Here is a 17,492-nt window from a genome sequence, read left to right as displayed (position 1 = left end):
TGAGTTACAGGATCAGAAAAATATCAATCTGTAAACATGTTTTATATTTTAAATGAGGAAAATAAACATGCGTTATTGATGTGACCATAAAAGTCTGCAAGTTTACAGTAGGCATGGGGACGATAACCATTTTTAAGGTAGGCCTATACTGTGGTTTGGAAAAGTCAAGGTTTTGAAAGCGCCAAAATTTTCTGTAATACCGTTCCTGTCATGTTCACCAGCGAACAACCACCAGATGTCGCTGGTAAACATTCACACACAAACATTCACACTCATTGAACTACATATCTGCCTTGTTATGGACTACAACACCCAGTCATGCCACACACAAACAACCGGTTCCAGATCCACACTGATTGCACTCTCACAGCTGAAGCCACTCACACAATGATTATTTGGACTATTTAAACCCCTCTTTTCCACACATATGTTGCAGAGTCTTGTTTATCTCTAAAGTGATATTACAACGTGTTATCCTGGTCTTGGGTTCCCGTGTTTTGATCTTAGCCTTGTTTATCTAGTTCTCCTGTTTATCCGCCTGCCTTCTGACCTCTCGCCTGTGTTTGACTACGATTCTGGACTGCCTGTATAGATCTGTTTGCACCTGTGTTGACCATCGCTTGCCTGACTTTATATAAATCGGCATGTGTTACCTTCTGTTCTTGGTGCTACTCCCTGTCGTTACAGTTCCTAATGTATGTGTAGGATTTTTTTTTTTACTTTTATTTTATAGATTTTTTTTGTTTTTAGGACAGCAGTATCTCCAGCCGTAAATATCTCCAGGGAATTACTGCTCCAAATAATTATAAATGTTTCTCAAAATAAGATATTGTGTCCAAAGGGAGGAAAAAGTTTAAGTTTTTTTACCCAGACATTTAAAAAAAAAGATGTTTTAGTGCAGTAATCACAGTATCGTTAACCCGTGATATGTTTATCCAAGGTTATCATACCATTAGAATCTTATATCGGCCCATGCCTAGTTGACAGTAACATACTTTGTAGAAATTCTGTGAATTAATCTGCACAACCCCAAAAAAAACAATTCTAATCAACAGGATAGGAGTTGGCTCACTATATTTTAGTATTTATGAGGAAAAAGCTTCCTTTTGGATGTGGCATCTCAGTGACCTCACTGTTACAAATGTAACAGATGAGAAATTGCCACTCGTGTGACTTTGGGAAATGAAATTTTATTCTTTGAAAACATAAACCTATACATTTTGAGTATTTTTACACACAAAAAAAAACTTAGTAAGGGTGCAATTCCTGTAATATTTTATTTTTTCCTACCAAATATGGAGAGTAGAGAGCGTGTCATACAGGTGGTTTGTCGAGCCCACTCACCTGCGGAACACACCAAGAATTGCAAGATGTTTTCAAAAAAATGAAGTGGTAATAAGAATGTGTCTGGTGCATACGAAAATGAGAGATTGTGTCTAATAGATGGTCTGTCAAGCCTCACCTGCAGAGCACAGAATGATACAGTTGAAGTCAACATTAATAGCCCCCCTGTTTATTTTTTCCCCAGTTTCTGTTTAACGGATAACTAGGTAGGTTTAGGTATTTAGGCAAGTCATTGTTTACCGATGGTTTGTTCAGCAGACTATCAAAAATAGAGGCTAATAATATTGACCTTAAAATGGTTTTTAAAAAAATAAACAGTTTTTATTCTAGCCGAAATAAAACAAATAAGGCTTTCTCCAGAAGAGAAAATATTATCAGACATACTGTGAAAATGTCATTGTTCTGTTAAACATGATTTAAAAAAAGTTCATGAAAAAATGTCAAAGGGGGGCGAATAATTCTGACTTCATCTATATTGGGTTAAATCAGAACACAATATCTGGAACAGTTTCAAACTCCAGAAAATGACTGCAATTATCTTTGATGAGCTGCAATAACTAAGCGGGAGTTCCTGCTCGACTGGAAGCAACCTCTTTGAAGCAAGCATATTTTCAGCTGGAATATATCCATTAAAAAAGTGCAACTGAGTAATAAGGTCATAATTATGAAGAGAAAACTTCTGCGTAAAGAGAAACATAATAAAGCACTGAAAAAAATAATTCATGACCTGCAAAGCAAAATATGTAATTGTTCAAAAGCTCACTTTTCTTCTTCTTTATTCTCAGAATTAAATATGAAATAAAGAATCTGCGTGGCAGGTTGTGCCTAATCAAGGTTCAGTGAGCTTCAAACACAAGCCTGTTGTTTCTTTGAGTCTGAATGAGGAGTCATGAATTGACCTCTAAAACGTGCAGTTTTCATCAGGATCAGCCTGTGCTCTCAGGCTTGCCTTCATACAATTCATATGATTAGCTGCCCCTCCTTACAGTCTGTTGAGCTGTGTATGTTGACAGTGTGTCTCTCTTTATTTCTTTATTAGCGTTTATATGCTTCTATTTTGCAAAGAATTGGGTTATACTTACCAATTTTACCATAAATTTTATTTTTGCCAATTACATTCTTTAAGAACTAAACTGGGTCTTGAACAAAAAAAAAATAGCATCTTTCAGTCATTTTTAAAAAGGTCATGCATGAACTAATGAAATTTCCTTTTTTAATTTTACACAACCGCTATAAATCTAATGAATGATTTAAAAATGTACTCATTTGGATTAGTTTTTTGAGTTACCCTAACTTTTTGGGTTTTACAGTGCAGTCTCAATGTATTTAATTTCAAAGAATGAATCATTTGATTAATTTATTTTAAAATTCACAGAAGTAGTTTAGTAAAAGGTTAGTCTAGATATTTAGTAAAGACAGTTTTTTTTTACCGTTTTTTTATATCTATTTGAAGCTAAGAAAACAGGGATTTGAATTATACACATGAAAAATATTTCCTAAAAACAGATTAGACAGCATAAGACATTTTCTGAACATTAAAACTTTACTTTTTTATACTTAAAAATGACTTTTATACTGAAGGAATGGTCATATATGGCTGATTTTTGTCTGATTGAAGGAGGGTTTATATGTAGTATGAATATCATCACTCTATAGCTCATTCTTGAATGGAGAAATAAGTCTTGTTGAAATTGCCCCATGTTGCAATTGTCACCACTAACCCCTATACTAAAATATTATATAAAGATAGCATGCCAGTAGCCGGGGGGGGGGGGGGGGGGGGTGGTTCGGATGGTTCGAAAGAACTACCCCTCTACTGACAAAGGTCCAGAATTATTGCCACTATATTCTCATTTGACCTATTTCGACTGCTAAATGTTTGTGGAAATAACCCATTGAAGATTTTAAGAACACGTAATGACTTAAGTGAAGTCAACTTTCATTACTGACCGACTGTTGTTAAAAAAAACATTTTACAAGTAGGCTATCTTTTTAAAATCTTGAACCTTATTCTTGAGAGAAAAAAAATTGATAAATGAAAAGGTCAGAAGCACCAAAAGCAGCCTATTAAAGTTAATTTTAATACTAACTGGCTGTGTATAAAAATCCAAAATCAAACTAAAAGCTTTCAGGGGTGGCTTAAATAATGTGTCGGTGCCCTAAGGGATTCATCAGAATAATCATCAAAATCAATCCAAAGCACTCAAAAAATATGGAAAAAAATAATAAAAAGCCTTTATTGACATGTCTGTTCCTTAAAACTGGGGCTACATCAGGTTACCCTTATGAAGTCAAGTGTCATCAAAACATGTAGGCGCAGGTTTATGAAGTAGCCATGTCAGTAAAGGCTTTTCAATATTTTTTTCCTCATTTTTTAAGTGCCTTAGACTGACGTTTGCTGTTTATACTGATTCAGCTGTCGTTGATAGATGAATTTTCAAGAGAGGCTAGATGAAAATCATGAAGCTCTTTTTTTTATATTGTTTTTAAGAAATCTTTAGGAAATATTTTTAATAAATCAAAAATGGAGGATACAACAAGCTAATCCAGCTAAAATAGTGCTTAAAATGCCACATATTGGAGTATTTAAACGTCATAATTAAATAGAAAATGAGGTGAATAACTGCAAAGAAGTCCACATTTTGAGAAAAAAGAACCACCCCTTACACCAGGCTGCTACGGGCCTGAATAACTTAAAAAAAATAAAATAAAATAGTTTCCAGGTTTTGTACAGAAATAAACAAAGCTCTGAATTAGGCTATACACATGCTATATGAGCGTGCATTATATTTTAAGTGACGTGCAGAAAGCATCTGTGCGCCCCTGTGCCCTAGAAACACAGATGTCAGATGTGGCAGATGGATCTTTTGTAAGGCGGTTTTTGCCGCTTTCTCTTTGCAGTTCCTGGGCGCGTCTGATCGGGGCGGCCGTGCTCGTGCTTCGGTATCTTGCAGCGGCTCTGCTGACCTGCGCGGCTGCCGTAGAGCACAGTGTGTGTGTGTGTGTGTGTGTGTGTCACTCCCTCATCATCAGCGGCTCGCTGGAAACATGGCGTCAGTGCACACACGGGCGAGTCTCAACTCTGCAGACGGATAGAGGAAGAAAGTGTGCACAGGGACTCACACCACGCACTAGCCATTGCAAAGTCGACCTGTGTTTTCCTGGACATGTTCTGATTCATGCACGGGTGAACGGAGCGCTATTCCGTCGATTCGGCCCCGGTTATGGAGCCTCCGGATGAAATCAGGTGAGGGAAGCGCATCTGAAGCAGCAAGTGCTTGTTTGAGTGTGTGTGCGAGAGTTTGTGTGTTTGTGTCTCTTTGTATACGCAGATGTTTGTGTGATCTCGCAACTTACACAGCCGGGATTCGGGACATGCTGCTAAATAGTGCACCTATTGAGGCTGTATTGGGTGCGACTGGTGCGCATGCGCGTGACAGCTTTAGCTCTCTAGTGATGGGAAATGCGAGTCATTTCCGTGAATCATTCGAACTTATTCAGATTCAGTAGAGTTTTATCAGGGTATCCGCGGGCCCTTACATTTCAAAACCAAAATTTTAGGACTTAAAAAGTCTTACATTTACTGAAATATTGTGTTGTATGTGTTAAATAATTTTAAACAGGTCTTAATTTTCCTTTGTCCAAGTAAAGCTACTCAATCAGGCTGACATCCATTCAATCACCAACAATCCATCTTAATAAAATCAGGGAAAGCAAACTAAAAACAATTACACAGTTCCTCATGTCATGATAATAAAAGAGCGATTGATCCCTTTACGTTATCTTCCATTCATACAAAAACTATTTACAGAAGGGTGAGTAGACAATTATTAATAGAGATTAAACTTAAGGTTTTATAACAGAAATGCATTAGGTTGAATAGAAGTTATACTCAAATCAATTTGGACCAAAAGCTAACAAATATATATTTTTGATTATTTATGTATTTGCCTCCATAATAAATCCACTTTTAACAATGTTAAATTTGTCATTTAAAAAAGAGAAATAAAAATTATGTTGAAAATAGTGTATACAACTATTTTTCTTGTTTTGACACATTAAAATATGTCACTAAGGAATAATTACATTACATTTTTTTGTGGCAGGCATTAGGAATAATCATTAGTGTTTAGCTCTGTATAAGTCTAAAATTTCATTCATAATTGTCCGAAAAGGCTCTTAAAAAGTCCTAAACTTGACTTGAAACCTGCAGAAACCCTGTTTATGGCATACTATGCATATTTGATTCATTCATTTTTATTTGATCCCTGATTTTTCAGATAATTTAAAACAAAACCTAGCTAAAAATCAAATCCTCTCATTTTTAAAATAAATTAGTTTTTGTTAAAATACACTTTATTATTGTGCATTTTTAAAAGTGTTGCAGAAGGAAAATATTTTTAGTCATTCATTGGCTCACTTTGTTAAATGCATCTTGACACAAAAAGATGCTTATGAAACAGAAGGGAACTATTGTCGGTTTAGTTTTTTTTTTTAAATATTTCAGCAAAAAACTAAAAAAGAGTGGCCTAAATAAGTAAGAATCTTTCAGTCATTTTGTTTTAAAATGGTCATGCATGAACTAATGAAAGATTTACTAATAAATCTAATAAATCAATAAAAGATAAAATAAATCAGTTATTAGACATGATATATTAAAACTATTATGTTTAGAAATGTGTTGGAAAAAAATCTTCTCTCCGTTAAAAAGAAATTGGGGAAAAAATAAACATTTGGACTAATAATTCTGACTTCAACTGTATGTAGTTATCCATCTGTCAACTTTTTAAAAACTACTTAAATTATTTAAACTTTGAAACTACTTCAAACTTTCAGACTAGGCTTTCTCAAGCCACCATAAAGTTTGTCTACGAACTTTACTTTTCTAGTTATTATTACAATTTTTTTTTTTTTTACTGAAATGTTCAAATTCTGACACTTGAATTTGTTGGCCAGTTTGTTATTTGCCTAATAGAGGAAAATCAGCTACAGTTTTTATATGTGATGTAATAATAAATATGTAATATGTGATGTAATAAATTTATATTTTAAAAATAAGTATATATTTATATTTCTTTATTCTAAATCCTTATGAAATATTTTTGGAACATCAAAAGTATGGTTAACTAATCCAAACTAATCACGCAAAAACCTCATAATTGAAAAGAAAATGAGGTGTATTACTGCAAAAAGTTCTGTATAATGTCCCGAACAATGAGCACATTAACATAAGTTTTTCACATTTGTGTGAACAAATTCTCTAATGAGTTGACTTTAGAATCACCGGAGCCGATACATTTAAGTTCATTACGTTAGCGACTCAACCAATTCACCAAAAAGATCCGACTCCCCAGAATGATTCATTCATAATCGGGCATCGCTGCGGCTCGCTTCCTGCCACAAAGTGATCTCGCTTTGCAGCGCAACACCAGGCGAAATTACACATTATAGTTGCAAACTTTTTTACGGGAATTGAAAACACCTACTTCAACTCAAGCATTTGCACGATTACATTTGCGTCTCTGAGGGGAAAACTCGCCGCTAATGGAAACAATCCGACCTGTGGGAAAGGTAAAGTGACTCGCGTCTGTGTGCAAGATCATTGTACTCTGCTAACCCGCGAGTGATATGCGGCGTCTCTCTCTCTCTTGCGTTCTCTCTTTCACTTTCTGCAAATGCAATTTAAAGTTTCAGTGCTGTGTGCTATTTCAGTGCATTGTTGCATGAGCAGATCGTCGATTAAATCCAATTGTTGTTACAAATGTTGAGATTGTCTGTTCAGTGTTTGTTTGCATCCTCCTTCGAGTGCACATAACTTAAAACAACAACAACATCCCCTACTAAAAATAAAGTTAGACGCTGATCTGATAGCAGACATGAAGCAACAACAGTCGTGATTAAATATAAAATATCCAACCAGTTCATCACGAGTCCTGTGAGTCAGATTGACACACTCCCTCAGAGACTTGGGGAAATGTTTGATTTGCTATTCCCAGAAATCGTTCATCTGCGCCAAACGGAGTAGGTTTCTTGGATTTTAAGTGGATCATTTGATTTCAGAGTGTTGTAATCGGCGAATTTAGTTGTGCGTGTTGTTTTTAAAAAGCACTGGGTCCTTTGGAGAGCAGTGTGCGCTGTACAGATTGTTCTGGCATCGTATTTCTCCCCCATATCACTTGTTGGCCTGTGTCCACATGCCTTTTTCCCAGTGCATTATTTGCTGTCATAATTGTTCACCCTCACCGTCCTTCTGTTTCAGATCAGGTTCAGAAAGTGTTGTTTGCTCTCTTGCCATGTGCACGAGGCTTTTAGCTGATAAAGCTCAGTGGAATGTTTTGCTGCGGTGTTTTCATAGTTTTGTCTCTTATGACCCCACGCGACGTCACAGAGATTGTTTGCCCTCAATGTTCGGCGACAGCTTCTCAAGAATGCAGTGTTTTGTCTCTTTTCCTGCTCTCCCCACCCTTCTTAGCAATTCTCTGTGATAAACTGCTTTCATTACTGGTAAGTGTTATGATATCTTGTTCAGAATGCTAGATGAAAGATTTGTTGTGTGCTTTTTTACTGCGTGCAGGTCCTGTGAGCTAGGTCAATGTAGAGCTAGTAGGTGATATGACAAAAACAAATCTCATATAATGCTAGCGCTATATATTACGATATAGTACAATTTCTACACTGTAAACCAAACAGTGAAAATCACTAAATGAAATGAGTTAGTTTAACTTCAAATTTATAAACAAAGTTATATTGACTTAATGAAAAGAGTTATGCCGAGTTCAGAGACTGCACAATTTTCAAAGTAGTTGTGTCCTGTTTTCACACTGCATGACTATCTGGGGTAGTGTTCTGTCGGTGATGTGTTTACACTGCGAGATCGATCAGCGACAGGGGATTTCACGCTGCATGGCTTTAAAAAAGGGGAAGAATTGCTGACAATTTTGTATCTGTCCACAAACTCTCACAACCAAACATGTGAGAAATGACATGGAAACAATGCAAGGTCACGTAGTAAATCTTTTGTTGTTAACTACATATTGAGAAAGAAGTCTTTAATGGGGTAGAAAATGTACTTATTTTGCTCACCTGACTTTGAAGGGAATTAGCAATCGACCTGGTTGGGATGTTGCTCAGATGGCATGTCAAAGACATGGGTGCTCCTGCTAAATTTACACTAGATTTTCCTCCATTTCTTGGGTCCGAATAAACAGAAAATGAACACTTTTAACTCTTCCCCCAAACTCCCGCTGGCCTGCAGATACCCACACTATTGGATGCTGCTCTCTCATTGGCTATAAGGTAATCGCTGATGTTATTTCCAATCAGAACACATTTCACACGGAGTGATTTAAATAGCTGACAGCTCCAGATATTGAGCAAAAAAAAAATCTCACTGACATAGGAGACTTATTTGCGATTTTCTCAGATCATGTCTTTGATAGTTCACATTGTGTGATTGTTACTTGGATGCACGAGCAGCACCGATTTGCCTGTGATTTTAGGCATCTGTTGGCAAATTAAAATCGGGGCTAAAATCATGCAATCTCAACTCAACAGCATGATGACGCATAAACTGATCACATTAAGTAAAACTCAAACCTAATGAGTTATTAATTAATTAATTAATTAATTATATTTTTGTGATCATTTTACTCTAATGGCAAGCCATTTGATTAGCTATATATATATATATATATATATATATATATATATATATATATATATATATTGACCACATGTAAAGGACTGTTTAATTCTTTACATTTAAAATTATATAATCAGATGTACTCATCAATGTACTCATTTTGTGATTATTTTTTGAAAATGTTTTATTTTTAAAATGTAGAAATATTAACAATTAACTGTCCAACAACAACAAAATATAGCAAAATAGACTGCAAAACATTCTACCTTTTGATTGCAGATTTCTCACAATGCTGTTAATCTTGTTTCTGCATCCCCGAAATGGCGTGTAACAATGCACTCATATAAATTATAAAAAAAAAGTATTGCCATAATATATTTTGTGACACCCCAAAATAACCAATGGAGCATATTATAAAGCGATAGACTTTATTTTCTCCATGCATTATATATTGTCATTTTGCACAGCCCTAGGTAATCAGTACGTTTATGGGTAAAATTGCTTTGTGCAAGAATGTTGTTCTCTTGTTGTGTGGTGGCTTAAGGTCAAAGTATCGTATCTGTGAGCACATTGGAATGTTTACCATGTATGTTATTCAGTAGTGGTATTGATTGTATTGCAGCTACCAAGCAAGCGGCACTTCTGCCTGTGTGTTTAACGTGCAGAATATATGTTTTGACATTTTACGTCATTGCATAGTGTGCTGTAAATCCCATCCCTGTTCATTTATGACCGCAGGCATGCCTCGGTTCCAGGATGTGGTGCTCTAAAAGAATGTTGACCTCACGTCCTGGAGGCACCCATGGCTGGAACTCATTAATTTATTTCTTTGCACAGTCCATGGTGCATTGCTTCAGATTGCTTTCAGTCCCACGTCTTATCTGACTTTGGTAGGACCATCAAACCATTATGCTTCAAGCTTGACGTAAAACACCTTGAAACACTCCCTTGAGATACTTTTTCTTTTTTCTTTTTTTGGTTTGTCCTGTTAATATAAAAGATTATTAGTTTTATCATGACAAATACTGAAGGACATTTTTTTTTATTGTCCCAGAAGACCTTTTTTGGACACATTTATCTGAAGTACAATAAAAGATATTGTTATAGATTAAATGGTTACTTTTTTCCAAGTTGATTTTGAATTTTTTATGGGATGTTTAATAATTATACACCACAAAATTTGATATAATATGGCGTTAAACATGTATATGCCAACATGAACACTGTAAAATCGAGCAATTATAAAGGCTTAATTTCCACACACACAAAATTCACTAAACATGCACACATTTTTCATGCATATCTGCCATATTTTTCACTAACATATTTGAAATGTTATATTATATGTTTCCAATATGAACAGATTGTGAATCTGTGCTTTGAAAGGATTGTAAAATAGAAAGGAGATTTATGAAATTGACGATCTGTGCTTTAAATAAGAAATTAAGCTAATTAATTAAAGTCCTTCCCACAGGTTTAAAAATTGTTTCTTGATCTAATAATTTTTAGATGTTTAGACTAGAAACGAGATAAAGCAAAGTACAAAAACATTTCTTTTGCATTTGGATTATTTAATTTCTGTACCTGAATACTGTACCAGAAAGCCGTCAAATGGCTATTAAAATTGTCTTCTGAAACTTGGTTCATATTGCAATATTTCTTGCAGAAAAGTTAAATATCGCAATATAGGGCTGCAAGACATATCATTTCAGCATCAATATCGCAGTGTAAACATTCGCAAAAATCACATCACCAGTGTACGCAATGTTGAGTCTGGATTAAGATTTAACATTGCGCAAGCTTTTTTTGAGGCCTGTGACTGTGTAAGGGTTTTAAAAAGCATTCAGGCCCAAGAAATTGTACTGTTTTTAACTATTAAATTATTAACTATAAGTTCTATTAAATAGTTTATCAAAAATGAATACTATGCAGTATTATTTTACATTTGATTATTTAATTAGAATACCAGAGTAGTTCAACTCCTCGAAAAACAATAAAACATCATTTATGTAATTTTTTATTTTTATTTTTTAAACATTTTCTATGATCATAGATTGTTTCTTGTATTGTATGCATATGTACTCTCATACAAAATCATCCAAATCAATCCAATATGATAAATTCTTTCCAAAGAGTTATTTAACACATCTAGTGAAATTGTATTCATATCGCAATGTATATCGCATAACAAAAAATATTCCAATATATAATCCCAGAATAAAATAATATCGCAATGTTAGATTTTTTCCAATTTTGTGCAGCCCTATTGCAATTTCAGATTTTTCCAATATTGTGCAGCCCTAGTTCCCATGAATATAGCCAAAGCTGCTGATATGGCATTAAAACATAAATAAAAAAAACATTTTTATTTATATTGCATTTGCAGCACAAAGTTTTGCACGAAACAGCTTCATTAGCCAGCCAAATAAAATGTTATCCAATCAAGAACATCGTTCTAAAGCATTTACTTCACTTGTCTAGCTAAACTCCCAAACCACTCTTTAGTTTGGCATGTAATACCTTCCATTATGCTTTCAATTGTCTGGAGAGGGTGTGCACCAGGGGTGGAGGTTAAAATATCGGCTTGCTTTAAGTCTTCGGTGCAGAGGTATTGGCTAGACAGGGTTGGCGGTTTTTCATTGGTCCCTCGTGCAACACTCACTCCATTCTGCACCGCATGTCTTAATGTCACCCACCCACACACACACACACACACATATAATAAGTCATTCTGCCTTGCGGCCTCAAATTGTCATTATGTGGACACAGGAAATGATATTGTACAAATCTGTGGCATAGTGATGGGAAATAGAGCAATGGAAGTGGCTTGTTTTAAAATTAGAGGAAGTCAGCTTTAGCATTCCTGGAACTCACTTTTCATAATGTGACTTTGTGCCATTATCCACTTCCATTCATCCACAGCCAACACCATGTATACGTTGTATAGGCTGCAATTAAAGCAATGAATCACGGGTCTAATTCGTGCCTATAGAGATCCTATTTAGGAAGCCAACTTTTTAACTGCTCTTTTATCTCATTTGAGTCATGCAATTATGGGAAATGTGAAGAAGTTTTGTTTTCTTGCAGATGTTTTCCTACAGTGGACGTGCACGTGTGTGTTGTGATAGGAGGATGTAAATCAATAGGTCCGAAACTGCAAAGTGCTGTTTTCACGATGAGGAAAATGTGCAGGAATGGACGAGTCTTTCTGGACCTTGATAGGCTTAGTCATGGCCTAAGTGCATTGCTTTCTGTTGAATTTGAGTTAGGCTGGTCAGGAAAACCAGTTTACATGAACACATGGGTAGACATTTTTATCCAAAGACGTTTACAATGAATGAAATATGCACTGTAATGAGCTTTTTTCTGCAGCAAAACCACCACATTAAACAGAAAGCACCTACAGTCAGTTTAGTTAAAGGTGCTGTAAGTTTTTGACTCTTCTAAAGCATAAAAATACCTTAATGTGTTTGCAGATATTTGAGAAACATGCCAAGTGAACATTCTTGTTTATCTGAAAAACAATGCTGAAATCAAATATTCTGCTTTGATAATGGGTGTTACGTGCCGGAACGTCTGTCTTAGTATTGGTCATTTAAGCCAACCAAAGCCAGCTTAGCTAATTATATTTCAGCACTTCGGGTTGCCTTTTTGGAAAACCGTGTATTTCATTCATTCCGTCAGAAAGGCTCTCAATGTATGCATCTGCAACCGAAAGGCGACCTCCGGTGGAACGTAGCAGACTCCGAAATGAGACGGAGATTCAGAGTTCCACTTGAGGTGCTTATTAATTAGCAAATAATATAAATATTATAGATGTAAACATTAGGTGAGCAGGTTACATTGTAACCCCATGTCCTAACAACACGCTACATGATGAGATTTGCAGGAATAAGCAATTTGCCTGTTTGCACCAGACAAACACCACAGAAATTTAAATACAGCCATTTCGAAGCACAGAATAGTGCACTCACTGCACTCCAATAAAATGGTAAAGTTTATGATCTAATTAATACATATTAAACCTCTTTAACATTATTACATGTAGATACTGAATTGCTGATGTGTTGTTTGCTTTAAAGTTCAATTTCAAACGGTTTATTTTATTTTCAAGATGTGAGGTGAAATATCTGCTGTTGCTTTTAGTAGTATGACAATAAATCTCATGTAATATGGCATACAATGTAAAACAGCTCACATTGTTAGCATTTAACTCTGAATAAAGTACGTGTGTCATTGTCAGTTTTCTGTTCTTCAACCGCAAGAACTAGAAGCCATTTCTAATATCAATTCAATGTGTTGGTTAGAACAAAAACTCCTTTTAATATGGAAATATTCCTTCTATTGAGTGCTGTTGCTTTTATATTGAACATGATTTTAGTCAGCCTTTCGGCTCAACAGTCAGGCTCGCTCCTCTTGGTGTCGTCAATCTGGCAACCTGCGCTTGCATTTGTTTTGAACCAGGCATGCAATACCTAGTTCAACCACTGGGTGTCAAACTTACTAACTGCACCTTTAAAGCGAAGATGAAAAACAAAAATATTCTGTTAATTAACTTACCCCTAGGCCACCAAAATGTATTAGAATTTTTTTCTTCAGTAGAAGATTAAAGATTTTTGACTGAAACTTAGAGAGTAATAAAAAAACATTCAGGGAAAACTTTACTAATTGAAATCATTATTTTTTCTTTAATTATGCAGAAAAAGCATTCTTGTAGCTTGGTGATATTCAGATTGAACAACTGAAGGCATATTGACTTTTTTGAGGATGTTTTTCTGGACTTTGAACAAGTCAGGAATCTTGCTATCCACAAAGGATCAGAGAGCTGTCAGATTTCCCATAAAATATCTTCATTTGTTTTCGGAAGATGGAAAAAGGAGTTTTGGAATTATTAACAGAATTAAATGAACAACGTATATATTTTATTTATTTTTTCTAGTCATGCATACCTCACTTTTCAGCTATGCTTATAGTATCACAAATGTGTGCAAAAACCCAAACCATAATCTTTTTATTTGCTTAAATTGTACCTTCATGTTTATGAGGCAGTATTGAATATCAATTACATAACATCATGTGCTCAGAGAAAAACACTCAAGGGATCATCACTGGAAAGTGGAGTTGTTTACTAACAACTTCTGAGGATATTTTATGTTCAGCACTTGTGGCGAAAAGGTCATATGGGTGCATGATTGGTGCTTGAACTGCAACCAATACCTGTTTGGAGGATCAGATCAAATTGTGTGGTCATTTCTTTATTTAAAATAAGTGATTTGATGACTCATACTTACTGGATGGAGTTTATTTACTGCTATTTAGTATAGGTGCACCAATGCTTCAGGTTTTTTTAATGGCATAAATACTTTTATTTAGTAAAGATTTGTTAAATTGATCTAAATTTGTACAGTAAATACACTTACAAAGTACAAAAGAGTTTTTATATTTGAGAAATTCTTTCAATTTATCAAATAATTCTAAAACACGTTTTTGTTTGGTGTTTTTTAACAGGACCTTTTGTTTCTGTTGTTATAAATAAGAAGAAATATTTATTGTATTATTGAAATGCATTCTGATGAATCATGCAACACTGAAGACTGGCGTAATAATGCTGAAAATTCAGCTTTGCACAGGAATAAAGTACATTTTAAAATGTGTTAAACAATTTATAATCAAGTATTTGGACCTTTGGTGATCATAAGAACATTTACAAAATTCTGTCCATAATATTTTATCTATAATGCATTGGATTGAGGATGTTCAAATAGTGCTGAAGTCTGTCTGAGTGTTTCTATTTTGGGTTTCCTCTGTGTCATTGGTGACCAATCAGCCCATCATTCAGTCTGGCTGGATCTCAGTCAATCAGTCAGTAGCTCAGCAGGGATGTTGTTCGAGTGTTAATAAAGGAGGTGTGTGAATGTGTATGTGCACATGTCAGCAGTAGCAAGAGATTGCTTGCAAAGCCTTATGTCAAAGTTGCATAAGTTTGCAGCGTGACTTAGTATTTGTTCCTTGTTGTCAGTGACATGGTGTTCTTTTTGGTTTTGGCCCATCTGTGAAAATCCTTTTGAAAACCTATTTTATTCATTTCCATGCACTTTCTCTCATTATAAGTCATGCATAAGTCAGACAATTTATGATAGATTTTTGGTTTTCCATTCGAAAATACAAAATGCATTTCTCCGTTACTGCTTATTTGACTGGGTGAATCTGAAAACTGTGAAGTAATATACCGAAGAACAAAATCTGAATGAATGGAAAAAAAGAAAGATAATAGTCTTTTGCACTCCTCAAACTCCAAATAAGTTTTATTGTTGCCTGATTTTGTTTTGAAACTCTGCCACATGATAAAAGGTGCCAGTTTCTTCTAGTAATAAACAATATATCAGCAGCTATTTGACAGAAAAACGCTTGTTTAATTTTATGTGTTGTCTAAAGCAGCTTTCACACTGCACACAGAAAGCCCTACGCTATGAAACCCATTCATTTCAATGGCTTATGCCACACAAGGGCAGTTTGTTGCTATTCCAGCCAAAAAGAGCAGTCGAGTGAACTAGCTTGCACAAACGCTGCGGTTAAAGTTCAAAATAGCTCAATATTACACTGTATATTCTGCTCCTGTATTCGTATACTTGTATATGCATGGGCTGCTGAAATAACATGCCAAGAGAACATATCTATGTATTATACTTGTTCCTTTTGTTTGCAATAGCACTAATGTGCTGTCATGGCAATGCTGGTAAAAACATGCCTCTTGACTCGTTCAAAGTTTTTTACGGTCAAATTTAATTACCTGTTGTTAATTTATTGTATTTTAGAACAGTTTTTTAATCAGTGTAATATAAGTTATTGAGTTCAATTTAAAAGTATCACAAATTTACTTTATATTATTTGATAATACTATAAGAAATAATTATTACAAAGCATTTTAGGTTTTGTTTTATTGCCAAGTGCATATCAAATTTTCATTTTGGTGCATCTCTAGTATTGATCCACATCAGATAAAATCTGCTGGCCATAAGGGGTTTTGATTGGTGCCCTTCACTTGACATGATGCATTGCATTTGGCAGATGCACACTTTAGAAGAGTTAATGCTAGATAGAAGAACAAGATGTCATAACATAGTTATGAGTAACAAAAAATAGTGATATTTTAAAAATATTTTTGTTATAATTTTTTTTTTTTATGTTAGAAAACAGCAGAGTTGGGTGTAATGCGTTCCACAGTAACACATTACTGTATTCTAAATACATTTTTGGAGAACGCAGTAATGTAACGAATAACATTTTAAATTTGTGTAATTTGATTACAGTTACTAAAGTCAATGTAATGGCATTACTTGGCTACAAATATAGATTTTGGTAGAAAAACTGCTTTTGAATCAGGTTTTCTCTAATAAGCATGCACTTTTAAATTGCTGGAGAATGCGAGCTGAAATGGTTGCGTTCAAGAGTGGCTGCTTCTGAGAGTGGAAACACAGTCATTACTTTGAATTTCACAGCAATATTTTTGTTTTTACACCCAGTCTTAAACCTTTCGACTGCTTTTAACTCGATCAGAAACTAGTTCAAGCACTTGAATAGAAAGCATTCAAGACAATACTCGTCACCAAGGAGGATACCGGCGCCCAAAAACATGACAGCCTAACTCAGAGCGTAAACAGGCTAAACTGAATATTTGTGCAGGATAGGGAGTGAAAGTGTCTTCTGAATGTGAAGAGAAGCATAGTTGCTTATGGGGCCGTTCACATATTGCATCTTTTGCAAGTCTTTTTTCGCATTACCCAGGTGCAATCAGTTGAAAACCTCGAGTCAAAAAAAGACAAACAGGTTTGCAACAAGTGGTTGATGAGAGAATAAGCTGCTGTAATCAACCCATTGTAATGTTTCTCAGTTAATATTAAATTACTGAAAGAGCTGCAGTTCATTTACTGTTTTTATAGGTATATTTTATATGTTTTCATAGTAACTTCAAAGCAAAGTAATTAGTAATTTAATTGCTTTTTACATGAAGTAATTAGTAATGTAATCAGATTGCAATTTTCCAGTAGTAATCAGTCATTTGTAATCTATTATTTTAAAAAAGTAACTTAGCCAACACTGGAAAACAGTAACTATTGACACTGTTGTGGCACACAATTCAAACAATTAGGCCTATTTACTCCACTTTTGGTGCATTCAGTGGTGAATCTACTGCACAATAGAAGTTCATTGTTTATTTCAAAATTTTAGTGGCACCAGTGTTGTGAACTCTTACAAAACTTAGAACTTGCCTTACTTTAGGACTTTTAATTGCAGCCTAGGGCCCTGGTGACAACATCCCTTATTCAAATTCATATAATGGCTTAAGTTTTCTTGATAATATATTAAATATTGATGCTTCAACAAGCTCAGCCATTCCTATTAGCGGCTGCAGCCAGATATTAGATGCTGAGAGCATTTGGTCCACGTGCCGCTGGCACACAATGAAGCTCCATCAATGAGTGCAGAGGTCAGAGGTCACTGGCCT

The 17,492-nt window shown here is 35.0% G+C and overlaps 1 protein-coding gene across 18 annotated transcripts in view; it reads left to right on the top strand.

Moving 5' to 3' along the window:
• Nucleotides 1-4,361: 4,361 nt before the first annotated feature.
• Nucleotides 4,362-17,492, top strand: part of map3k4 (mitogen-activated protein kinase kinase kinase 4) — a 57,149-nt gene continuing 44,018 nt past the window's right edge. For 7 of the 18 annotated variants that reach the window (XR_015506230.1, XR_015506229.1, XR_015506228.1 and 4 more), the window contains exon 1: nucleotides 4,362-4,591. Coding sequence is in view for 4 of the 18 variants with exons in the window: in XM_087279626.1 (XP_087135752.1) it covers nucleotides 4,569-4,591 (23 nt within the window). In the remaining 14 variants the exon portion in view is untranslated. Of the gene's footprint in view, nucleotides 4,592-6,740; nucleotides 7,849-17,492 lie in introns of those variants that run through there. The other 11 variants (XR_015506232.1, XR_015506231.1, XM_087279633.1 and 8 more) reach the window with 3 other exon arrangements.

This window comes from Danio rerio, chromosome 13, assembly GCF_052040795.2.
Source record: "Danio rerio strain M-AB ecotype USA chromosome 13, GRCz13ab, whole genome shotgun sequence".
Classification (NCBI taxonomy): domain Eukaryota; kingdom Metazoa; phylum Chordata; class Actinopteri; order Cypriniformes; family Danionidae; genus Danio; species Danio rerio.
The sequence above is the reverse complement of the archived record's forward strand: the minus strand, read 5'-3'. Positions and strand labels throughout refer to the sequence as shown.